This window comes from Myotis nattereri (genome assembly GCF_964212035.1).
Source record: "Myotis nattereri genome assembly, chromosome: 9".
NCBI classification, from domain to species: domain Eukaryota; kingdom Metazoa; phylum Chordata; class Mammalia; order Chiroptera; family Vespertilionidae; genus Myotis; species Myotis nattereri.
In genome coordinates, this window is record NC_138084.1 from 45,398,266 (window position 1) to 45,425,914 (window position 27,649).

General features: G+C 37.4%; 1 protein-coding gene across 2 annotated transcripts in view; it reads left to right on the plus strand.

Annotated features, from left to right (window-relative positions):
* Positions 1–27,649, plus strand: part of UVRAG (UV radiation resistance associated) — a 284,006-nt gene that overhangs the window by 135,910 nt on the left and 120,447 nt on the right. For both annotated transcript variants that reach the window (XM_081098742.1, XM_081098743.1), the window contains 4 exons: positions 6,678–6,762; positions 8,393–8,480; positions 9,621–9,681; positions 17,491–17,656. In XM_081098742.1, coding sequence (XP_080954868.1) covers positions 6,678–6,762; positions 8,393–8,480; positions 9,621–9,681; positions 17,491–17,656 — 400 coding nt within the window. The remainder of the gene's footprint in view (positions 1–6,677; positions 6,763–8,392; positions 8,481–9,620; positions 9,682–17,490; positions 17,657–27,649) is intronic.

Here is a 27,649-nt window from a genome sequence, read left to right on the forward strand (position 1 = left end):
ATACCAAAAAGGTTGCAAGTTCGCTTTCCAGTCAGGACACACACCTAGGTTGAGGTTTGATCCCTAGTTGGGATGCGTGAGGGAGGCACCCAATTGATGTTTCTCTCTCACACTGATGTTCCTCTCTCTCTCTCTCTCTCTCTCTCTCTCTCTCTCTCTCTCTCTCTCTCATCAATAAAAACGTGTCCTTGAGGTGAGGATTAAAAAAAACCCACAATGGTGAAAAAGTCAGTTCATAAAAAGGCATAACAATTATAAATATGTATGAATATAACAGTAGAGCCCCCCTCCTCTCTTTGTCTCTCTCTCTCTTTCTCCATACGTGTGTGTGTGTGTGTGTGTGTGTGTGTGTGTGTGTGTGTAAAACTAATAGAACAGAAAGGAGAAATAGACAAATCCACAATACTAGTTGGAACCACAACATGCATCTCTCAGTAATTAATAGAACCAGTAGAGGGAAAATAAGGAAAGAAGACCTTAACAGCACTGTCAACTAACTTGACCTGAGAGCAGACCACTCTACTGAGCACCAGCAGCATGTACATTTCTTTTCAAGTACATAGGGAACATTCAGTTAGGCCATTTTTGGTATAATAAAACAAATACAAAAGACTCAGAATAATATAAAGTATCATCTCTCACCAAAACAGAAACTAGAAATCACTGGTAGAAAGACATCTGAAAAATTCCAAATACTGAGAAATTTACAACACACTCATATATAAATCTTAGGTCAAAGAAGAAATAACAAGGACAATGAGAAAATATTTTGAACTGAATGAAAATGAAAGTATTTCAACATTTAAAGGAATACGAGCCTAGAGGGAACTTAGGTTATTTGATGCTTATAACAAAAGAAGAAAGGTCTCCTATCAATACTTTAACCTTGTACCTTAACAACTAGAAAAGAAGAGCAACTTAAATCAAATAGAAGGAAATAATCAAGTGCAGAAATTAGTGAAATTGCAAACAAAAAAACAGTAAAGACTATCAATGAAACCAAAAGGTATTCTTTGAAAGTTAATAAAATTGATAAGCCTCCAGACAAAATAAAAAAAGAGAAAGCACAAATTTCCAATATCAAGAATGAGAGAGGAAACATCACTACAGCTCCTACAGAAATTAAAATGATAAGTAATATTTTTAATAACACAATTGTAGCATGTCAGAAAGACACTGGAGCAAGGCTGAAGAGAGTTTCACTGGCCAAATCTGGCACCACTTGAGCACTAAAAATGGTGTAAATATAAATCATTGAAAACATGAAATTCATAGTTCCATATTGATAAAAGGTTGCTAATGAAAAAGGGAGGTCTCTTGCTTTGAGAAGAGTGCAGAGTGCTGACTAATAGATATGAAGGGAGTACTGAAGTTGGAATGTTATATATATATATTTTTTAATATATTTTATTGATATTTTACAGAGAGGAAGGGAGAAACATCGATGAGAGAGAAACATCGATCAGCTGCCTCTTGCACATCTACTGGGGATATGCCCGCAACCCAGGTACATGCCCTTGACCGGAATCGAACCTGGGACCTTTCAGTCCACAGGCCGACGCTCTGTCCACTGAGCCAAACCGGTTTCGGCTGGAATGTTATATTTTGCAACCATAGTAAAGATTGATTCAAGCAGAAGATATCAATCAATGTTCAATCTGTATGAAAATTTAGGTAAGTGGGACATATACATGGACATCAATGATTCTACATGTGATATTGTTAGCATAGGTAGCTAAAGATTAATAAAGGAAGGGAGCAGCCCTGCTGGCATGGTTCAGTGGTTGAGCATCTACCTAGGAACCAGGAGGTTGCAGTTCAATTCCTGGTCACAGCACATGCCTGGGTTGTGGTCTTGATCCCCAGTGTGGGGTGTGCAGGAGGCAGCTGATCTCATCATTGATGTTTCTATCGCGCTCTCCCTCTCCCTCTCAGAAAAAAAAAGTGAAAAAATAAAATAAAATAAAGGAAGGGAGCAAAGGAAATCAGACATTTTTAAGCATAATCAACCAGGGAGCATACGCCTGCTTAACCAAGAAGCTACCGCTTCACAAACCCCAGGGGATTGCAGCATTTCCCTGCAACCTATCTAGGGAGGAAGAACTGACTTTTCAGTCTCCCAGGTCCACTGGCTCAGAGAATGGGGAAAGTGCTTCTATGAGGCATGAGGAGCCAAGATGGCAACCATAGAGGCCTGTTTGTCTAGCCTGGGAAAAGGATTGCATTGGATAAGGAACACAGAACCCCAGAAGATTTAGGAAATAGATTGGTTAGGTGGTGGTCCATCAGAAGTCCATGAAAGCTTGGGAAGTTGATTGGTTAACTTGAAGAAAATCCTGGTCTTTCCCAAGCCCATCTATATATATAAAAGTGTAAGCGATCAAACGACCGAACAACCGGTCACTATGATGCGCACTGACCACCAGGGGCAGATGCTCAATGCAGGAGCTGCCCTCTGGTGGTCAGTAAGCTCCCCCAGTGGGAGCGCCACTCAGCTGATCGATCCCTCCCGGTGGTCCACCAGCCGGGTAGCAGCCACTCACTCCCTCAGTAGTCCTGCAGGTTCAATCTTGGGAGAATGGGCCAGGCACCCACAGACTGGTGCTGCCAGCACTATCCGTGGCTGCTTCCCCTCCCTATATGCTCTGCAAGGAAGAAACGATATAAAAGTGGCCACCAGGTGGCTTCCGACAACCGGCATGAACATCAGCAGGATGGATCCTGGATCCCGGATCCCAGGCCAGCAAGTGTGTCCCACCACCCACCAGAAGGGCCTATGGCGTCCTGCCCCTGGCCCCCCTCCCCCCGCCCCCCTGCCTCTGGCGGGCGCCAGATGCAGGGCCCACAGCTGGCTGATGACTGCTTCTGCAGCAGCGTGAGCCTCTCCAGATTGGGACTGACTGGGCGTGAGCCTGCAGCAGGCACAGTGGGGCTGGGATGAGCAAGAGCGGCAGGCAGGAGTGGCAGGCAGCATTGGACTGAGGGTTTTTGCCCCATCCCCACAGGCCAACCCAAGGGACCCCACCCATGCATGAATTCGTGCACCGGGCCCCTAGTGATAATATAATCACAACTTAACAAAGAATTTTTCTCCAAGAAATCAGAAACACCAATCAGAAAGAATATATGCATCCCTATGTTCATAGCAGCACAATTTACCATAGCTAAGATTTGGAAACAGACTAAGTGCCTATCAGCAGGTGAATGGATTAGAAAACTGTGGTATATCTACACGATGGAATACTATGCTGCTGTAAAAAAGAAGGAATTCTTACCATTTGCAATAGCATGGATGGAACTGGAGAGCATTATGCTAAGTGAAATAAGCCAGTCAATGAAAGAAAAATACCACATGATCTCACTCATTTATGGATAATAAAGACCATTATAAACTGATGAACAAAAATAGATACAGAGGCAGAGCAGCGTTGAACAGACTGTCAAACTACAGCTGGAAGGCCGGGGAGGGTTGGGGCAGGCGGGGTAAGGATCAACCGAAAGACTACTATGCATGCATATAAGCATAACCAATGGACAGAAGACACTGGGGGGTAGGGGAGGCCGGGGTAAGGTCAAGGGGAAAAAAAAAGGAGACATATGTAATACTCGTTGTAATACTTTAGGCAATAAAACAAAATTTAAAAAAATAAAAACAAAAAACAAAGAAGCTTTCTCTCTGGTAACAGGCTTGCCAGGTTTGTTCACACACTGTCTCTGTAGCAGCCATGTGCCCTAGCAGCTGTGTGGCTCATAGTTGGGTGGACTTCAAGCAGTCTCCAAGCCCAGCCTGGGTACTGGACAGAGCAGCACCAGCCAGCCATAGCACAGCCAGGAACTGGACTAAACTTTGACATGGCACACAATCTCTAGACATTGGCCCTATTTCTGGGCTTAATGAAAACAAAATTGGATTTTTCCCAAGGCGGGACAGATGGAGAAGAGACATTAGAAACCTGGGAACAGCCTTCTATCTATGGTGATATATAACCTGAACAACATCTAAAGAGATTGGGCACATCATTGCCTCAGTATTATTACTCCTTATAATGTGACTATTGGAATTTTGGTTATTTTTTGAGATATCTTCAAATACTTAGTTAGCTCTTCTCTGTATGAGCCTAGCTAAACGCAGTTTTAGCTCTGTTCCAGATCTCTGTTCCAGACTCCACTAGTAACCAATGAGGTGTATTGCCTTTTGATAGAAAATTGAGCCTGGTATGTTTTGGAGAGATGGTGCCAGTGTGCCTTCTAAAGCCTGTGGAAAACCATAGCCTTGCAGGTGACCCCTTTCTGGGTTTGGATCAACTCTTTTATTTTTTATTTCGGAAATCATCTAAAACTTACGGAGAAATTATAAGAATAAGAAGAGTACAGAGATCACTTATATTCTTCATCCTGATTTACCTATTGTCAATATTTTACCCTATATGTTAGCTGGCTAATATAGTCTTAAATTTTAATTTTCCTTCACTCTGCAAGTCTCCCCCCTGCCCCCATTTTGGTCATGTAATACGTTCTGGAGAGTCTTCAAAACTGAGGAGGGTATATATAGGGTGTCCCAAAATTCACGCAAGAAGTAATTTTGATAGAAAACACAGGTTTATAATTAAAAATTGTAAATTTTTTATTGATTCATAAAGTATACAGTATAGGGTTATGTATGGAATAGCACATCGGGTAAATGGCCTCCATGGCTTTGCTGGCACATATGCAAAGCCATGGTCTTCATTGGTCTTCATTGTCCCTGCTCCTGGGCCGTAATTGGTACTTGGTAATGTTTATCGAATTGAAGGGATTGAAATCAAAGGGCAACAGATATTAGAATCTGATTCAATAAACCAAGTACAATTATGCTTTTATTTTTTGTTGTTGTTGTTAATGCTCACGCAAAATTCAAATCTTGCGTGAATTTTGGGACACCCTATACATTTGCTTCTTGAAGCCTGGATCTGTCTTGTCCCTATTTGTGTTTTCACCAGCAATATTAGAGTTGAAGCAGCCTAATTTATCTATGAAGAATAATATTGCAAATTTCTGTAGTGGTAGAAGAATTTGTGTGCATTCTGGTAGAAAGTACATGGTGTGGAGGGTGGAAGTTGTTAACCTAAATGTTTTCTGAAATTGTTGAGGTTGAAGATTTGGAGTGGAATTATATTGGAGCTAAAGAAGATAGGTGGTGTTCCTTGATTAAGTTCTGTTTTGGAGGCAGTGCTACCAACTTACTATCACTTAACTATAGTTGAACCCGTTGACGTTAATGAAATTACCTAGGTTGGTAAATTTAGTACTACTTGGTCAGTTAATCTTTTTCTTGTTCCTCCCTATAGGAGATGTGCAAAAGAGTATAGGGCACCCTTTCCTGTTGGATCAGAGTTCACAAACTAAAGTCCTTTGTAAAATCTAGAACTTAGTGCTATCAGGATCTAAGACTTTCTCTATGCTTCAGGACTGCTGGAATTATCAGGCAGGCTTGGATTGTCAAGAATGTAAGACGCCCTCGTTTTCTTAGAGTAGGAAGATGTAAAAGAATTTTGTGATCACATAAACATAAATGGAAGTTCCAAAATTGATATAAATACAAAAAATTAGACACATAAACACAAATATTAATCATTGCAGTACTACAGCAAGCACTTAAAGAAAATTAAATGTCCTGTATTAAGATTAAGGTATACGCCGAAACCGGTTTGGCTCAGTGGATAGAGCGTCAGCCTGCGGACTGAGAGGTCCCGGGTTCGATTCCGGTCAAGGGCGTGTGCTTGGGTTGCGGGCACATACCCGGTGGGGGATGTGCAAGAAGCAGCTGATCGATGTTTCTCGCTCATCAATGTTTCTAACTCTCTCTATCTCTCTCCCTTCCTCTCTGTGAAAAATCAATAAAATATATTTTTTTTAAAAAAAGATTAAGGTATGGCGTATCAGTTAAAATGTGGAGTATTCATATCATTCACATCCATGGAATTGAATTTTATACATCCATTAAACATCATAACTCAGATTATCTGTAGACATGTAAAAATGCTTGTGACATAATATGGAAAAATCAATATACATTTCCTGCACATGTGATTTTAACTAAAGCTCCATATACTTATGAATAACATGATAGTAATAACTTATAGTAATGTTGTTATATAGCATTTTTGGTAGAACAGAAATTAACCACTTAAAAAATGAACTTTATTTTTTAGAGCAGTTATAGGTTCATAGCAAAATTGAGCAAAAGGCACAGAGAATTCTCATACACCCCCACATGTGTACAGCCTCCCCCATTGTCAACATCCCCCACCAGAGTGATACGTTTGTTACAATTGATGAACTTTTAGTGAATCATCATTAACACCCAGAGTTCATAGCCACTTTAAAAAAAATGAAGTTGTTTGAATTTTGAAATCTCTCCAGGTTTATTGGTCAACAATCCAGAAATCTGTACGCAGGGAATCTTAGACACTCACTCCCTGACAGCTGCTAGAGGCTGAATGTTTATAAAAATTAAACCAATAGGGAAATTTATTCCAGTTAATCCCCTCCAGAAGACCTCTATCCCCAACCTATTTTGCCTTTTAACTCTTTATTTCCCTCTCACAGTCGTGACTGGGCTGTGCCCGTTTGGTTGTGATTGAGCATCTCTCTCTGCACTATTACATGTGAACTTGTCTTCTTCCATCTCCCTCTAGGCAGTACGTTTTCAACTGAGCACCTCAAGCTTCAACTCCAGAAGGAATCCCTAAATGAGTTGAGGAAAGAGTGTACTGCGAAAAGGTAAATGAAACTCTGAGAATAATTGTTGTGAGTGTCAAGTTTACTTTGAGGATAGGATTTGGAAAAGTAGGATTCTTTAAAAACTGCTGTTATTAATTTGTCTTCTACATACCTCAGGGACATATTCTTTTATTCAACAAATATTTATTAAGCACTTACTATGTCTCATACACTGATAGAGGCGGTTATTAAAGCTCCTAGTATATACTCATAATCAGAAATGAGAACTGTTGTAGTTTTCAAGGCCATAGCACCATGACTTGATGTCTGAATCTTCTCCTCTTCCTGTCTTCAACATGTAGTAGAGTTGATAGTTTTTTTCTTCAGTAATTTCTTTAGATTTACTGCTGTTTAATGTTAGCTCGTTTGGATTACCTCAACAGCTCCTAGATGATCTCTATCACATCACTCTCTCTGTCTTTCCAATTCATCCTCCACATTGTTATCAGACCTCTCCTCTATTTTTACCATATATTTTTTCTTTTTTTAAGAGCTATGGTGATTGTTTTGCTTAGCTTTCAAATAACCTTTAATAAATTGGTGCTATACCACTGTAGCTAATTTTAGTCACTCCACAACATTCACTTAACAAATGCTAATGCTTCTTCTCTTTATTTTTTTCTAGCACATGCTCCATTTGTTGCCTCCTCTATTCTTTTGCTCATCCTTATTCATTTGTGTGTTTTTCTTTCAGGAAAGTAATTTCATCCTGCATTTTTCTTTAAAAAACCTTAGCAATTGAAGACTTGAGCATGTTAGACCCAGAAAGAACCTTGGATTTCACCTAGTCTGTTCCTCTCAGTTAGCAGATAGGAAAGCAAGGCTTTTGGGAGTTACTCTTTGTCCAACTCACTAGGAAAGCAGAATTAGCTCCTCTATGTCTTCAGTGATGTTTGCATTATACAACTACGTTTACATTTCACTTTGACCAACAGCTTCTCCTAAATGCTTTTCCCCCCTTACATTCTTAATACAGTTGAGCAGGTATTTGTACTATAGGTGTTTCATCTGTTGTTTATGTTTCTTGAGCAGTTCAAAAGAATAGCTGCATCATCTCATGCTGCAGTTTTTGCTTGTCTGTTCTTTTTCTTAAATTATTTTCCTAACCTGGCAGCAGTTTTTTTGAGGTAGTTGTAACATGTAGTTGTAAGTGAAAAATAAAATATTTTTTTAAGGAACTACTAGATGGATGATATATCCTGAAATCATATTAAATGAGATGGTGGTTGCCTTATAGGTCCTCTTTAAACCTTGTTTCCTTGTTTATAAAATTGATATAATAATATTAACCTAATAGCGTTGTTATAATAATTAAATAAAGCCCTTTTAATGCTCCTGGCATATAGTAGCAGGTGCTCAGTCAGTGATGATTTATACCCTTTACATCCCTTAAAGGGTATACACATATACTAGGCCTCGGTATGTATAGAGTTGGCTTGGTTGATAGTAGTTAGAGATAGGTAAGGATGTATGTTAGATATTATTCTTGCCTCTACTGCTAAGTTTCTATGGCCTAGTCTACTAGTAGACCGTGCAGTCTTTTTCTCTGTCAGTTATGTGGAAATAAACATTTGAAAGCCTGTAAGCATTTTTTTTTTTTTAACAAATGTACTTTTTTTCTTCTCCTTAGAGAACTTTTTCTGAAGACTAATGCTCAGTTGACAATTCGTTGCAGGCAGTTACTATCTGAGCTTTCCTACATTTACCCAATTGATTTGGTAAGTTTCAAATTCTCTGAAAAAATGTTGTTTTGTTTTAAAAGATGATTTCTATTTGAAATTCCCTCTCAATGAAAAAACCCATTGCTCTAGTCTTAGTCATATGCTTTGTCATGATTTCATTCAGGAGCTAATATCCATTTTAAAAATAAATTTAGATTTGGTCAGCATTAAGTTCCACCATTAATTTTTCATACCAATTTGTTGGAGGATGTGCTCATCTTCGTCTGAAAGAATACCAAAATCTTTAGGATCTTTTCACTCAAACACATTATCAGCTACCACCATTTCTTTTTCTAAAATATATTTTTACTGATTTTTAGAGAGAGGAAGGGAGAGGGATAGAGAGATAGAAACATTGATGAGAGAGAAACATCAATTGGCTGCCTCCTGCACACCCCCTACTGGGTGTCAAGCCCTCTGTTTGGGCATATATCCTGAGCAGGAATCGAACCGTGACCTCTTGGTTGATGAGTCGATACTCAACCACTAAGCTGCACTGGCCAGGCTCAACTACCACCATTTCTGATACATACATGTAGACACAGTACATGTCTCTCCTTAAAGAATATAATTACTAGTTAATTTATATTTATTAGTATTATTTCAGATATTCCTGTCAGACTGTTAAGTTCTTTAATCTAGTTTCTTGGAGTGAATGCAAAAAGTAAAACTTTATTAAAACTGACTAGATTCTTTTTAGAGAACCGTATCTGCTAAATTTGATGTGTTTTTTGAATGAAGACTAATTTTTCACTTAAAAGACTAATATTTTGAGAGGAAAGTTAATAGGATTTTAGGTTGCTCATAAATCTTATTAATTCTATTTAAGATTTTTCATTTATAGCTTTGAATTGGGCAAAGGATATTTTTATGATAAAATTTTTATATGGCTTTTTGCTTAGACGTGATGTTTTAAATGTTTATATTATAGAAAATTTCAAGTATATAAATATATAGTGGTATAATGAATCATCATGTACTAATCACCCAGCTTCAACAATTATGATAATATTTTAAGTCTAGGACAATATTGTCTTTGAATTAACACTGACTTGTTGAATTCTTGGAGATTTGACTTAGAGTTACTTTGCTTTATACGTAAAAACAGTTAATTTCATTCTTTGGTTGTATTCACAGAATGAGCATAAGGATTATTTTGTATGTGGTGTCAAATTGCCCAATTCTGAGGACTTCCAAGGTATTTTATTTCTTTTACTTCTAAGTATTTGCTGTGTATAGGATATGAGTACGTTGCAGGGAAAAATAGAGATATCATAAAATGTTGTTGCCTAGCCTTTCACCAGGACAGTCTTGGACCTTTTGTCCCTTCCCAGTTGTAAGTGTATGGATTCAGATTCCCTGATAGACTTAAAGGCCATTTGGTCTAATCATGGGGAAAAAAATAATTGCACATTGTATTTGAAACTTAAAAGAAAATATTTTTTAAAGGGCTTTAAGAAAATTAGACAGTGGGGTACGTAAGAATACTTATATCCTCCCTATTCTTTTGCTTTTATTTTCATGACAAATTTGTATGTGGTTGGGAGCAGAGAATAACAAACATTAATCTGTTGTTATTTAGAAAATCATATTTCTGCTGATGTGAAATGTATTTGGAAATTTAATTTTTTTACATTCCCACTATGACAGGTTAAAGTTGTTCTGTCATTTCTGTTCTGTTTTAATTAAAAAATTTATATTAAAGATAATATATACTATGATTCATAGTAGTTGCTGATTTTAAAATATTTAATTTTCCTGTTCTCTTTACCAGTATGCCAAAGAAAAGAACTTGGCAATAAAATATTTTTTTATTGTTAGCAAAGTAGCATTTCCCCCCTAGTCTACACAGTGCTTTAGGCCTGTTAAATAGCTTTATAAATTATTTTCAAAGCTAGCATATTATCTATTTGGGAAGAAGTTATTAAATATAGAGCATTACCAGTTTTGGTTGGGATGTCCTTCCATTTCCCTATAAAGGAAATGTTGTTATTTATGGTCCTTTAACATTTAAGACTATTTTAATTTATTACCTCTATTGGCCTTTACAGCAACCTTTACAACAAGTAGTTGGGACATGATAAAAGAAGAGTGATAAAACAGGAATGGAAAAACCTGTATTCAATCCTTGTTCACTTTCTAGAAACCATGTAATTTGGAGCAAGCCATCTAAGCTTTGAGTTGATTTCCTAATTGATAGTATGAACATATTAATTCATGTTGTGAGATTATATCTATAAAAGCATGATATTTTGCCTTATCTTTAATCTTTACAAAAACAAACATAGGAAACCCATAAGGAAGGTGGTACAGTCTCATTTTGCAGTGTGTAAATGAGCTATTCAGTGATTTGCCAGAGACCACAAAGCTAGGTAATAATCTAGCTGGGATTTGCCTGGTTTTCATTGTGCAGTGTTCCTTCCAATTTCTGTAAGTCATACAAATGTGCTTTCGTGTTGATTTTAGGCAAAGTTATGGTGTCTTAAAGCCCATGACACATCTTTTTCCTCATTCATCTATTTACAAAGCTACCGAGTACCTTGAGCCCTGTGCCAGGTTCCAGGGACTCAGAACATTCATTTATTGAAAAAATATTAATTCTACTCAGGTACTGTGCTGAGTTTTGAGGAAATGATGATAGAAAAAATATGTTCTCTCCTTTCATGGAGCATACACAGCCTATTGAGCTAATAAATAAGAAAATAAGTATGTAACAAGTATTTAGTAAAGGAATATGCTATCTTAGACAATAAAGGAACCTACGTTAGATAAAGCAGAGAACAGCTCTCTGAGGAGAAGCATTTAACAGAAAATTTGAAGCTGAAAGGAGTCAACTATATTATAGTTGGGGAGAGCATTACTTAGAAGAGGGGCAGCAAGTACAAAGGTCAGGATGCAGTAATGGGCTTGATAAATCTAAAAAAACGCAGGGTGAGGGGATTGGGAGAAACGACCTGTATTTTGGGCAGTCATGTAATCTCTCAGAGCTTACTTTCTTGACCTGTAAAAAATGAGGTAATATCTACACCTCCAATTCATTGTGATGATTGAATGAGATAACATTTGAAAATGCTTTTCCTTTTAAAGTGCTCATATAAATGCACTTGAAATTAGTTACAAGAGAGAGGAAGGAAAGAAGGAGAGGGAAGGAAGCAAGGAAGGAGGGGAGGGAGGGAGGGGGAGAGAGAGAGAGAGAGAGAGAGAGAGAGAGAGAGAGAGAGAGAGAGAAGTAGAAGAAGGAGGAGGAGGAGGAGGAGGAGGAGGAGGAGGAGGAGGAGGAGGAGGAAGGGAGGGAGGGGAGGGGAGGGGAGGGGAGGGGAGGAGAGGGGAGAGGAGGGGAGAGGAGGAGAGGGAAGAGGAGGGGAGGGAAGGGGAGGGGAGAGGGGGGAGGGAGAAGGAGGAGGGGGGAGGGGAGCGGAGGGGAGAGGTGGGGAGAGGAACGGAAAATCCCAAATCAGACCTATGTGGCCGGGGCATAGTGAGCAAGAGGTTGAGTTATATCAGGGGAAATAGGAAAGGTCAGCCAAGGCTCTGAAGCCACTGTAAGGAGTTTAATATTTTATTCTCAGTTGAGTGGGAAACCCCTGAACGGTTTCAAAAGGGGAATTATATGAGCTGATTTATGTTTTTAAAAGTTACTCTGGCTGCTAAAAGCAGAATGATTTGAAGGGAGGCAGTAAGGGAAGCAGGAATATCAGTATTGGTGACTGTCACCTTAATCCACTCTGGGACATTTCTTGATTCTGTTTTTGTTTTCTTTGACGTTGTTTGTTTCCTAGTTTTTCATAGCTTTTATTAGTTACCTGTGCTTTGTGTATGCCCAACAAGCTGAATAAATTCTTCATACTCTTTAAAATAGAAGTTCAGCTTTTTAGTGCACTTGCTGAAAAGTGAAATGGGAGGTAAAATGAAATAAGTATTTACTTTCACTCTAAGGCCCTATTCATGCCCCATAACTCCTAGGAATCAGACATTTTAAGAAGCACATATGGTGGTATTGGACTTTAGAATTGTATGTTAGCATTCTGCAAGGCATTTCCATATACTCAATTTACTGAGTGCCCTGTGTGTGTCATCTACTGTGCCAGGTGCTGAGGGTATACAAAGATGATTAAGACATTGATCCTACCTCAGTGAAGTTTCAGTCCAGTTGACGCTATCCCACTTGTAATCAAGCCAATCAAGAAATATTTATTGCATTCATACTCTGTGTCAGGCATTTAGAAATTATCCCAGGTACATGAGACTCAAAGAAGTGGGCATAATCAGTCTATCAGGAGGGGATCAGAAAAGCCTTTTTAGCAAAATTGGTGGCTGAGGTGTCTTAAAAAAATGAAATAGTATTCCCCTGTTGAGAGAAGGGTAGCAGGAGATTTTAGACTGGGTGAGTAGAAATATGATAGCAGGGAATATCATGCACAATGCTATCTTGTTAATTAAATGTTCTGTGAGGGAAGAAATTACATTCCATTCTTTTTTAAAGACAAGAAAATTGAGGCTCAGAGAGATTAGTTAATTTTTCCAAAGACTCATGCTAACCAGTGGCAGAACTAAAGTCATCTCTGGTCAGCCCGATTTTAAGGTACATATTATTCCTGTCATGATGCACTTTTCTTCCTTGTTTTAAGTAATAACCTCTTCCAAACTTCTGCCAGCCTGTAGTGTTCTGTAACAGATGCATTTTCGGTGAGACTCTAGTGAAGGAATTCCAAACTGGTTGTCCTATGTGATTCGAGACTTTGCCGGGATAAACTTTACATTGCATGGCTTAATACTGTTAGGGAAACTCCTCCACCGTGCCCCAAAATTTACTGTGCCTTTCTAAATGGGTAACTTACTGTTAGAGTATGTCAAAGAGACCTGCACCCAACGGGAGTAAGTTGTCCGGTGAAAGTATTCATTTGAGTTCCATTGACAGAGACATTTCTTGTATATAAAAAAAAAAGTTTGTGTGTCTTTTTAAGTAATCCATAACACCAGAGCCTTTTGTGGTAATGAGACCCAGATTTCCTTCTGTGTCTGTATCCCTTTATGCAGGCATGATTTCTTGGAAAGGAGAGTCCATATGTCAAACAGTGTCTCATTGAGAACATGGAATGATTCCATAGATGCTGTGGCAGTGATTAGAGTTTTAAATATTTTGTCCTGTCTGGATCAGTGGGTGCTTGGTTCCTTATCGAATCAGCTGCCTCAGTGATTGGGAAGGCAGGATGGTAAGAGCTTTTAGATCACTTATTGTACACGGATGCATTTGAACATTGATAGTTTGTCCAGCATATAAGTCAAAGAGACATTTGAATTAATTTATAATGTTGTTATGGAGAGTGTGTATTTGTGGAATTTATTATCAAAAAGTTACACAACAGCTGCAACCCTGAGTAACCACCAGCATTTAAAAAACAAATCAGAAATATTTATTATGAGGAAATTGCAGATTTTTATTTTTTTGAAGCCGCTTAAAACATTGTGTGTTTTTTTAGGATTTTCTTTTTTTACGTACCTGAGTCTTACAGTTTATTCCTGTTCCTCCCTGAACTCCCCCTCCAACTTCTCACCGACAAAACGATCATCTGTGACCTTTCTAACCCCCAGAGCAGCGCAAGGAACACAGACAGACCTCTGCTCTGCATTAGGTGTTAGGGACGTCATTAATGCTTACTGGAAAAGTACACCCCAGAGAGCCAGGTTTTGGCTTTGGCAGGTAAAAAGTCTTTTAGATCTTGGAATGCTGGAAACCTTAAACCTTTTGGTTTTTTAGCTAAAGTGATTGGCAACAGAATGTGACATCTGAGGTTTTGTGGCCAGCAATAGCCATAATTAACCACATGAGCTCACATTTTCCCACTGGAGGTTCAGTGGTCTTGGGGTGATGAAAGTGACTTCCCTACCAGGAGGTGGTTTTCCTTTTGAGGGTATTGGAATACCCTTGGGCCCTGTAATGCCTCACCCGTGGTCCTTTTAAAATGTTTTTTAATATAAAGCTTTAATATTGGAAATCCAACACCCTGGTGTTTAACAGTGAGGCTGTGACTGAGCACTTTGGTCTGGAAGAGGAAACACCCTGGGGTTTTAAGAGGTGGAACAGGGAGCCTTGTGGTGGGAACGATGGTGAGTGTGAGTAACCAGAATCAAAGCTAATTTCCAATATTACCCAGTTTCTAGTTTTTGCTATTTCTTTTTGGTTTTTAATTTGCATATGTAGGCTTTTTGGAGATACCTTTTTATCATTAAATTTAAGCGAACTTGTTTCGATCGTTGAAAAGAGGTGATGTTAGAAGACCAATTTTTGTTTTTTAATAGCTATGTGGATGTAGTCTCAAAATATGCAAATGTAATTCTTTAGTATCACTCCTTTAGTAATATGGAAAAAAGGTAGATGCTTGAGTGTTTAGCATTGGAGAGTTATTTTTTTTAAACATTTGTAGTTTGCATTTAACCCAGCCATGGGCAAACTACGGCCTGCGGGCCGAATCCGGCCTGTTTGAAATGAATAAAACTAAAAAAAAAAAAAAAAAGACCGTACCCTTTTATGTAATGATGTTTACTTTGAATTTATATTAGTTCACACAGACACTCCATCCATGCTTTTGTTCCGGCCCTCTGGTCCAGTTTAAGAACCCATTGTGGCCCTCGAGTCAAAAAGTTTGCCCACCCCTGATTTAACCTCTTTGGGAGGCTAATTAAAAGGCCTTCTGTTGCTTCTGTCAGGTCATATAGGAAAGAACAAGTTTAGTGTGAAGCACATACAGGAAATTTAGGGCTTATAGATCCTTCATTACTGTAAGCCCTCTTCTTCTCCTCTCCCTTCCAAAGAAGGTTCTTAAAGACCAAGTCCTTGGGTATTTTATGTTTGATAAGCCTCTTTACAGATTCAGCAACCTCTGATGCAGCTCAACATTCCAGCTGTGACTCCACAGGTAGATATTTTGGGGGCCTGGGTATAGGCACACTTCTCCCTCTTATTCCATCACTCATGGTTTTTATCTGTATGGCTTTGACTAAGCAACTTATATGACCTAGATCTCATTTTCTTTTCATCTCTAAATGGATAGCATTAGACTAAGTGGTTTTTAAGGTCTCTCCTAACTCTAATGTTACATGATGATTAAATTGTAAATGTGATGACTTTACAGTGTAATGTAATGTTAATCTCAAAGGTAGTGTGATATACAGATTTCAATAGAAGCAGAGTGCTGCGGTATTCAAGGTACTTGGGTGGGACTGGGGCAAGAGGACAAGGTCTTTAAAAACAGGAATAAAAATAGGATTCTAGTCAATTAGGGCATGACTCAGAACTGTCAGTTGAAATGAATGCTGTTTGATATTTTTTTCATCAGTTTGATTTGAGAGAGCATCAAACATTGATTGAGAAGTCCATTCTTTGTCTGGTACTATACAAGCCACTGAGGACTCACAGACTTTTTATATGTTCTTTGCCATTCATAGAAAAGAGCAAAGAAACTCAGGTGGTACATGTGTGTCATATGCTTGATATGTTCTAGGCTTCCAAGTTAAAAAATTTATTCCACAGTTAAGTTCTGGGACAGTATGCTAGAACGCCTAGAGGATAGAGACAGTGTCAAGTCACCTGTATACTAGCCGTATTACTTGGACAGGTTTCTTACCTTCTTTGAGCCTTGGTTTCTTAAGCTTCAAAATGAATGACATAGCATATAAAAAGTCCCCAGTTTAGTAATTATTGATGAATGAAGGACTGTCACAAATAAAGTGTTATGGTCAATTCTGGTGGAAGAAAAGTATATCATAAAAGTTATCTATTTTTATAATATAATTCAAGAGAAACCAAGGGTCTGCTATGGCAGTCAAGTGTAGAGAATTCACTGAGGACTAGATGGCTGCTAGTATAATGGCATTCCTACAACAAGAAGATAATGCTTAGATAACTAAGTATAAATATAAAAGAAGAATGTGAATAATATTACTAATAATTGAAGTTAAATGTACCCTTAGAAATCAGGAAATATTCAAGCCAAGTCCATCTCAAGTATTTCAGCCTTTCTTTGGTTGGAGGTATTCCAGATGATGTGTGAAATCTTTTAGTATATGTGCACGTGTGTGTGTGTTTGTGTGTGAAATTTTTTAAGTATTTTGGGAATACCGTATACCAAACAGTTACTTTTTTCTTCCTCTTGGGTCAAGTTTAAACTTTTTGTTGTATTACTTGTTTTGAGTGCCTAATTGATTATCACTTGGTAGGTGGTAGCAGAAATCTGGTTGGTGAGTTAAAAATATAATTCTGTGACTTCTTAAAAGACAGTTACTTATGTTTGATTGGAGGATACATGCATTTTTCAACAGTTGCTTCCATTTAATTGCATAAATAGGATATATTAACACTGTGGCTTTTTAGTTTTTTGCTTTTACTATTTAAAACATTTCCCCCCTTATTATATTTCAAACTTTATCAACTTATTTATGCAACACTATCTTTATGAATATTGAGAATATACCCTATAAAAGATTATGCTATTTCACTTCATATTAGAATTCGTAATGCTGTATAGTAGTATAGCAGCACAACTATATTGCTTATAAGTTGTTAATGAATAAAATATACAGTGCTTATATAATGAGTTATGTTTAAACCTCTGAAACTAACTTTCACATTGTATAATAGGCTCAACTATTATTTCTACCTTTAAAAATGCTGGGGAAGGAAGTAATGAATATTTGAATATATTAAGAATTCTTTAAATATATATCAAATGTTAATCTCACCACATTAATTATTGGGAAATAGTTTTGAATATAGTAAAGTAAATTTTAAGTGTGTTTAGATTTGTCTAAAATTCGTATAATTGAATTAAGTTTATAATATAAGTGTATAATTGAGTTTAAGATTATAAATGTAAACTATGTAATTTAGATAAGAATATTTTATTTACCAGTTATTTCTTAATAAAATCTCCTTTGAAATTGATTCATTATGATCTCATAGCTACATTTAGAAGGTAAATAATTGTTTTCTTCTGCTTTTAATCTACAGCAAAAGATGATGGAAGCATTGCTGTTGCCCTTGGTTACACTGCACATTTGGTCTCCATGATTTCCTTTTTCCTGCAAGTGCCCCTTAGATATCCTATAATTCATAAGGGATCTAGATCAACAATCAAAGATAATATCAATGACAAGCTGACAGAAAAGGAGAGAGAGTAAGTATCTTTCTAAAATATATTTTTAATATCAAGCCAGTATAAAACATGGAGTATATTAAAAACATAAAATGTGACTTAGATTGTAGTAATTTTTATATATACTTTGTAAAATTCTGTTTCTTTTATTTATTTTTTAAATTTTTTTATTGATTAAGGTGTCCTTATTCCCCCATTTCCTCCCCCTCCTACTCATGCCCTCACCCCCTTGTTGTCTGTCTGTGTCCATTGGTTAGGCTTATATGCATGCATACAAGTCCTTTGGTTGATCTTTCCCCCTTACCCCCACCCTCCCCTACGTTCCCTCTGAGGTTTGACGGTTTGATTGATGCTTCTCTGTCTCTGGATCTGTTTTTGTTCATCAGTTTATGTTGTTCATTATATTCCATAAATGAGTGAGATCATGTGATATTTATCTTTCTCTGACTGGCTTATTTCGCTTAGTAGCATAATGGTCTCCAGTTCCATCCATGCTGTTGCAAGTAGTAAGAATTCCTTTCTTTTTTACCGAGCATAGTATTCCATTGTGTAAATGTACCACTGTTTTTTAATCCACTCATCTGCTGATGGGCACTTAGGCTGTTTCCAAATCTTACCTATGGTGAATTGTGCGCTATGAACATAGGGGTGCATATATCCTTTCTGATTGGTGTTTCTAATTTCTTGGGATATATTCCTAGAAGTGGGATCACTGAGTCAAATGGGAGTTCCATTTTTAGTTTTTTGAGGAAACTCCATACTATTTTCCACAGTGGCTGCACCAGTTCTGTTTCTTTTAAATAGAATATAGTCATTCATTCATTTAGATTGTAATGGATCTACTCCTGCACTTGTTAAAGTTGCTAATCATGGCAAAATTGACTCATTTAAGTTTAACTTGCTTTTGTGAGGACAAGTATAATAATTCTGCAAATATTCATATAGTACTTCTTTCCTGTTAGTCAACAAATGAAAGAGGCAAAAGATTTATCAGAAAGACAACCAGAAAAAGAATGAGAGACTTAACAACAGATTGTACATATCTGAAAAATGGATTAGTAAACTGGAGAATATGTCAGTAGAAAATATCCTTACCAAAGCACAAACAAACAGAAAAGATGTATTGTATAGAAATATGCTAGACACGTGTAGGACACAACCAAAAGAGCTTATATACTTATAATTGGAGTCACAGAGAAGAAAAAAAGAGCACACAGGGGAAATGCAATATTTTAATAATTAATGACAGTATTTTTCAAATTGATGAGGCATCAAGCTACGAATTCAAGAAACATTAAATATAGCATAAAGTAAATACAGAGCCAAAGTACTTAGGGAAATTATTGTGAAACAGCTGTAAACCAAAGACAAAGTGAGAATATTAAAAGTAATTAGGAAAAAAGACAGACTAAGTGTCAAAAGAGCAATAATAAGACTGAAAGCTAATTTCTCAATAGAAACATTGAGAGCCAGAAGTTGATGTAATGGCATTTTAAAAGTACTGTAAAACAATATTGCCAATTTAGAATTCTATATTCAGTGAATATATCCTTCAAAAGTAAAGGCAAAAATAAAAACATTTCAGACTATCGCAACTGAGAAAATACCTATACTAAGGGGAAATACCTAAAAGCAGAATAAATAATCTCACACAGAAATTTGGAAATGCAAGAAGGAACAAAGAGTAAATATGAGTATTTCTAAATTAATTTAGACTAAAAAGAAAAGGGGAATATCTTATTAAGTATAATATATTTAGAATTGTAATGCATGAGTAACACAAAAGTTGGGAAGTAGAAATGGATTTAAAGTGTTCTAAGATCCTAGTATTATCTGGATTTTGGTAAAATCCTAACTTATATTAGACTCTAATAAATCAAGGGTACATGTTATAATCTCATAACCATTAAAAGTTATTTTGAGCAAAAAAATAATAGAGGAGATAAATGGAAAAAAATTAAATACTTGATTAATCCAAACGAAGGGAAGAAAAGAAAGGAAAATGAACATTAATTTCAAACCTAAACAAATAGTAAATCTGTAGATATGAACTCAAACTTATTCTGTAATTACATTAAATGTAAATGTTAATAAATATTGTCAGGCTGAATAAACATATGAAAAGATGCTCAATGTCACTAATCATTAGAAAGATGCAAATTAAAACCACAATGAGGAATGGCTACCATCAATAAATCAACAAATAAGTGCTGGTGAGGATGTGGAGAAAAGGGAACCCTAGTATTCAGACAGTGAAATTTAAAAAGTGAAATTTAAGGCAATTAAGTGGGACATTTTATGATAATACAGTCAATTCCAAATATATATGTAGTTTTATAGATAAATACTTTTTTTGAAAAAATTTAGGAAAAAAGAAAATATTAGATGATAATGTTTGTCTTTCTTCAGATAAATTTCACTTTAGAAACCCTCCTTTTATTGTAACCCAGTTTTAATTAATCAAAAATGTCATTGCAACTATTAAATTCTTTGCTTGCAATGTATGTTTGTGAGATAATGAACCATTTTCTTCCCTACTGTGTAAATGACACTATGGAGACTAATAAGCACTTTTATAAGTTGTAAAACTCTTTTAGGTCACTGGGATACCTCTCAGGAAATTAGCAAAATAAGTAAAATATATATATTTTACAGCCATAACTTCAAATATTTAGATAAAAGTTAACAGAACTACAAGGAAATCCACAGTCATAGCAGAGAGGACTTCGAATTTTCTTTCTTTAACTATTAGAATAAGCAGACAAAAGAAAATCAGAATCTAAAAGACCTGAATAGAACAATTAGTAAGCTTGATCTAAGTTATAGGTAAAAAATATTGCACCAAAGATTATAGGATATACATTTCTTTCAGACACACTTGGAAGATTTACTAAAATTGATTATGCTGGGCTTCAACAAATTCCATAAGATTAAGGTAATTCATAATATGTTTACTGACCACAGTGAAATTTACTAGAAATCAATAATCCCTAAATGTGTGGATATTAAATAGTATACTTCTCTTTAACCTATAGACTAAAGAAGAAATTATAAAGGAAGTTTGAAATTATTTGAAACAATAATAATGAGAATACAGCATATGAAACTTTGTAAGGTGCAGCTAAATCTTTGCTCAGAGGGAAATTTATACCCTCAATTGCATATATTAGAAAAAAAGAAAGATGTAAAAATTAATCATCTGAGTCTCCTGAAACATTTAGAGAAAGAAGAGGTAGTTAAGTCCTATGAAAGTAGAATGAAAGAAATAATAAGCTAAGAGCAGAAATTAAATGGACAACTGTACCTTAAAAAATAATACAGGCAAAAGTTCTAGTCTGAAACAGCTAGGAATTGATAAGCCCTCAGGGAGGACTATTGAGAAAGAGAAGAGACAGGCAAAATAGCTAATATAAGTGAAGAAGAAAAGGTGTCATTACAGATATACAGACATTAAAAGATAAGATCTTATAAACAACTTTATGCTAATAAGTTTAAAATTCAAATGAAATGGATAAATTTCTAGAAAAACAGAACTTTCCAAAACTGATACAAGAATGATTAGAGTTTAGAAAGCACTACACTTGGCTAAAGGGAAGTGGTTATAAAATATTCTAGCTAAGTTATTCTCAACCCTGACTGCTATACACTAGTGTCATCTGGGAAGTTTTGAAAATGACCTCCTAACCTCCAGATTCTTGGCCTCTCCCCCAGAAATTCCGATTCATTTGATGGCGCCCAGACATGAGGTGTTTATTTTTTAAACGTTGCCGGAAGTGATTCTGATGTGCAGTTAAAGTTGAGATCTCCTGTTGTAGATTGAGAGATTGTTGTGTCCATGGGCATGAAGAACTGAATGCCCTCTACTCTATATAGGAAACTGCAAGAGCAAAGGCAGGAAAGGTGGGCCCCAGTAGAATAATTTAGTGCTGTATCTGGGACAGTGACTCTCAGATGGTAAGTGGTGAGCAGGGACTACATGTATAGTATAAGCCAGTGTCTTTCAAAGACATCAGTTGATTAGTTTATAACCCAAGTGTTCTTTTAAATTTTAAAAACCTTTAAAGGGAGTCTGAAATGTATATGTTTGACAGAAGGGGATATGGGTATAATTTCTTTACTTGTTTTAAAAAATTGAAGTGTAATTCACATAAGATTAACTTTTTAGTGTTACAATTCAGTGGCATTTAATATATTCACAATGTTATGGAACCACCAACTCCTCTAGTTCCAAAACATTTCATCACCCCACAAGAAAACCCCATTAAACTGTCACCCATATCTCCCCAACCTGCACCCCGTTTCCTCAGCCTCAGGCACATATCATCTGCTTTCTGTCTGTATGGATTTACCAATTATGGATATTTCATATAAATAAAATCATGCAATATGTGACCTTCCTGTTAAGGTTTTTTTCACTCAGTCTAATGTTTTCAAGGTATATCCACATTGTAGCATCATTAGTACTTTATTCACTATTATCCTATCTAATAATAGAGAAACATGATAATTAACCGTAACTTCACTATGCTCTCCAGTGGCTAATCAGGGCAATATGCAAATTAACTGCCAGCCAAGATGGCAGCTGGCAGCCACGCAGCTGAAGCGAACATGAGGCTTGCTTGCTCTAGTGATGGAGGAAGCTAAGATTCCCCGCCTGCTGCAGCTTGGCTCTGAGCTCCAAAAGCAACAATGATTCAATTATAGAAGCTAAACAAACCCCAGATACCTGCTTTCAGCCGGCCGCAGCCTCAGAGCTGGGAGCGCCAGTGATGGCAACAGTGTTTCAATTATAGAAGGTAAATAAATCTCAGAATAAAAAAAAAAGAAAAAAGGAGAGGCTGGGAGCTTCAGTCGCTGGCCAGCCTGAAAACGCCCTCAGCCCCTCACCCAGACTGGCCAGGCACCCCAGTGGGGACCCCCACCCTGAAGGGGGTGTGGCCAGCCTGAAAACAGTCATCAGCCCCTCATCCAGGCTGGCCAGGCACCCCAGTGGGGACTCCCACCCTGAAGGGGGTGTGACCAGCTGCAAACAGCCATCAGCCCCTTACCCATGCTGGCCAGGCACCCCAGCGGGACCCCCAACCTGATCTGGGACACCCTTCAGGGCAAACCAGCTGGCCCCCACCCATGCACCAGGCCTCTATCCTATATAGTAAAAGGGTAATATGCAAACTGACTCTAACAGCAGAAAGACTGGGACTGACTGGTCACTATGACACACACTGACCACCAGGGGGCAGATGCTGTGCGCAGCCACAAGCCAGGCTGATGGCTGCCCGTACAGCAGTGGTGGTGGGAGCCTCTCCTGCCTCCTCAGCAGTGCTAAGGATGTCTGACTGCAGCTTAGGCCTGCTCCCCGCTGGCAAGTGGACATCCCTCGAGGGTTGCTGGGCTGCCAGAGGGATGTCTGATTGCCATCTTAGGCCCAATCCCCCCAGGGAGCAGGCCTAAGCCAGCAGGTGGTCATCCCCTGAAGAGTCCCAGACTGCAAGAGGGCACAGGCTGGGCTGAGGGACCCCCCACCCCCAAGTGCACAAATTTTTGTGCACTGGACCTCTAGTAGCTGAATAATACTCCATTGAATGTATATACCACATTTTGTTTAACCATTCATCTGTTGATAGACATTTGGGTTATTTTTACTTTTTGGTTAGAGAATAGTGCTGCTATGAACACTCAGGTAGAAGTATTTGTTTGAGTATCCATTTTCAATTGTTTTGCATACATATCTTAGAGTGGAGTTGCTGGGTCATATGGTAATTCTATGTTTAACTTTTTGAGGAACCACAAAACTTTTCCATAGCAGCTACATCAGTTTATGTTCCCTGGTTTGAAGTGATATAGCATTGTGAATTTGATTTGTATTCCTAAATGATTAATGATGTTGAGCACTTTTTCATATGCTTGCTGGCCATTTATATATCTCTTTGGAGAAATTACTATCCAGGCCCATTGCCCATTTTTAAATTGGGTTGTTCATCTTTTTTGTTGTTGAGTTGTAAGCCTTCTTTATGAATTCTGGATACTAAATCTTTATCAGACATATCATTCCCAAGTATTTTTTCCTGTCCTCAGAATTGTTACACTTTAAGGCCTAAAATTAAGTGCAATATTATCTGCTGCCTTGCTTATCTGGTGAAACCAAGAGGGCCTTGAGTAGCCCCGATCCACTCTGCTCCTATGGACAAGTTCCTCTATTCAAACAACCTTCCTTATCCACCAATAAGCAGGTGTAGTTCCTGCTGATCCCTGAGTAGTGAATTTCAGTTCTTTGCCAGCTGGAAATTATGGAAACAAACCAATCACATCCTCTTTCCCATAGGAACCAGTCATCACTACATCCTTTTGATACTACAAAACTTGCCTCTCATGGTTTCTAGTTGTTCAATAATGTTGATCTTAAAGAAATAGACAGCCAGATACCTCTCCAGCAAAATGGGTTTATTATTCAGGTACAGCAACGAACTGCAATGTCGGACATGTGGTCTAATGTTGAATCATGTGCAAGTCCAGAGAAACAAAGGAGAGAAACTGTCTTTAATGCGGGGGGGGGGGGGGGGGGGTGGGGGGGGGCGGGGGGGGGAGGCTTTTGTAAATGAGGAGTCCATTGGAGGAAACTGAAAATTGGAAGTATAGTGACTTTTGGCTGAGTTATGGCAGTCTCCCATTGGTTGAGCTGTTACTGGACAAGGAGGAATCTTTTCTTCCTCTGCTGAGGTATAATGTAGTATCACTTCCTGTTGGAGATGCAAGATACCTACCTCTTCCTGTTGGAGATGCAAGATACCTACCCCTCTTCCTGTTGGAGTCAGCAGTGTGCCTTGCATGAGACATGCATGAGAGTTCTCTCTTCTAGCCTTCTGACTCCATTTTAAATGAGGTTTTTGTTTATTAATTTCATTCTATGTTCCCAGTTGTAGCTATGTGACCCTACATGGCATAAGATGTCCTTCTTCCCTGGGCAATGAGTATATGTGACTACTAAGGTGCTCTCAGTTTCACCTATCCAGTGTCAGATGTCCACTGTCAGATGTTCAACCATTCCCATAACCCCAGAGCAGTAATCCCTCTCTTATTAATGGAGTGAATATAAAGCAATTAAAACTGATGTTTCACTACCTTTAGAGTGTCCTTTGATGCACAAAAATTTTAAATTTTGATTAGATGTATTTTGTCTTTTTTGTTTGAAAATGCTTTTGGTTTCATATCTAAAATCCATGGTCAAATCCAACATCTTGAAGAGTTTTCTTGTAATAGTTTAATCATTTTATATTTTAGTCCTTGACGCATTTTGAGTTACTATTTGTATATGTTATGAGGTAGGGGTCCAACTTCATTGTTTTGTATTTGGATTTCCAGTTGTTTCTGCACCATTTGTTGGAGAGACTATTTTCCCCCATTGAATATCCTTGGCATATTTGTTAAAAATCAATTAGCGATAGTTGTTTTTGTTTTTTTCTGGACTCCCAATTGTAGTCCATTGGTCTATATGTCTGTACTTACACCACCACCACAAGCAGTTTTGAAATTTAGAAGTGTAAATCCTTCAACTTTGTTTTTCCTTTTCAACACTGTTCTGGCTATTTAGGGCTCTCGTAATTCCATATGAATTTTAGGATCATTTTTCCTGTTTTGCACAGGAAAAAAAAAAAAGGCCTTTCAATGCCATTGGATTTAGTTTGCTAGTATTTCATTGAGGACTTTTGCATCTATATTTATGAGGAAAATTGGTCTATAGTTTTCTTACCATGTCTCTGTCTGTAGTATTTTTTTAATAATTCCTTTCAATTCTGTAAGATTTTTAAGAATGTCTCCATTTTAATTTCTGATTTTAGTTATTTATGCCTCCCTTTTTTAATCTAGCCAAAAGTTTGTTAATTAGGTTGACCTTTTCAAAGGATTGATTTTTGGTTTTGTTGATTCTCTCTTATTGTTTTTCTGTTCTCTGTCTTGTTTATCTCCACTCTAATCTTTATTATTTCCTTTATTCTTCTAGCTTTGGATTTTGTTTTCTGTTCCTTTGGATGTAAAGTGAGGTTATGGATATGATATGGTTTTTATGTTAGTGTTTATACCTATAAGTTTTTACATCTCATAAATTTTGGTATGTTGTGTTTTTATTTTCATTTGTCTCTAACTATTTTCTAATGTCTCTTGCAATTTTTTCTTTGATCCGTTGGTTGCTTAAGAGAGTTTGTTTAATTTTCACTTATTCGTGAATTTTCTAATTTTTGTTTCATTATTGATTTCTAGTTTAATTCCATTGGGATGAAGAAGATAGTTTGTATAATTTCAATATTTTAAAATTTATTTATACTTGTTTGTGGTCTAACTTGTTTTGTGGTCTATCCTAAATAATATTCCACATGCATCTGAGAAGAACTTGTATTCTGTTTTTGTTAGATGCAGTGTCTATATGTGTATGTTAGGTTAGGTGGTTTATAGTGTTGTCAAGCCCTCTATATCCTTATTAATCTTCTGTCTATATACATTATTGAAAGTGGGATATTAAACTCTCCAACATTATTGTAGAACCACTTCTTCCTTCATTTGTCAATGTTAGCTTCAATAACAACAACGTAAAGGTAGGAAGACAGGTATAGAGGAGCAGTTTTTATATGCTATGGAAGCTTAGTAGGTATCAATTCAAATTAGATTGTTATAAGTATACGTTTTGGCATCTATTGTATGGTGCATATGTTTTTAATTGTTATTTCTTATTGATGAATGTTTGATAGAGTATAGCCACCCCAGCTCTCTTTTGGTTACTATTTACACAGAATATGTTTTCCATCTTTTCACTTTGCACCTATTTGTGTTTTTGGATTTAAAATGAGTCTCTTCTAGGGAGCATGTAGTTGGATCGTGTGTTTTATTCATTCTGCCAATATCTCTGCCTTTTGATTGGAGAGTTTAATCTGTTTATATTTAGTATAATTAGTGGTATGGAAGGACTTCTGCCATTTTTCTATTTGTTTTCCATATTTCTTATAACTTTTTTGTCTAAGGTAATGTTTACTGCTCTGTTCCCTCATTTCCTCCATTACTGCCTCTTTTTATTTTCTTAATTGATTTTTATAGTGTACCATTTTGATTACCTTCTCATCCTTTTCAGTATATTTTAAAGATATTTTCTTATTGGTTACTCTGGAAATTATAATTTACATCCTATTATTTATAACAATCTAATTTGAATTGATACCTACTTAGCTTCAATAGCATATAAAAACTCTACACCTGTCCTCCCACATTTATGTTGTTGTTATTGTGACAGATTACATCTTTATACATTACTAGTGACCCATCACATGAAATCGCACGAGACCTGGGACCCCTCCCCCTCTCCTTAACCCCCCACCCCCCGTGCCGCAGGATGACCCCGAGTCTTGGAGTGCTGCCCCAATGCCCCGCCTCCGGGCCATGCGCAGCAGCTGCCGGGCCCTGCCCCTGCAGCATGCACATGGGGCCATGGAAACCCCAGCAGAAGTTGCTCGAAGCAGCTGCTGGGACTCCCGCGCCCCTGCGGGGCCACAGGAACCCCGGTGGGAGCCACGCTGAGCGACTGCCGGCCCCGCCCCCACTGTGCGTGCTGCCATCTTGTGATGGCATTACTTCATGAGGATCAATTTGCATATTACCTCTTTATTATATAGGATGTGCCCATAATACTGCCTTTTTTTATTTACCTGTGTACTTACCTTTATTAGAGTTCTTTATTCTTTATACAGCTTTGAGTAACTGTCTCGTTTCCTCCCATTTCAACCTTGAGGCCTGAGACTTCACTTAATGCTTGCAGGTAGGTTAGCGATCAGCAGAGGTGAGAGCCTCGGGTCTTCTCAGACCTTTTCTGAGCATGCATCCTCTCTGGGCATACGAGTAGCTTCTGTCTTCCCCAGGGTCTATGGGCACTGTTGAATGCCCTAATTTCTCAAAGAAACTCTCCCCACCCTTTCCTCCCAGGCTTCAGGTAGTCTGTTGTATGTCTCAGCCTTAATCTTTTACACGGCAAGGCTC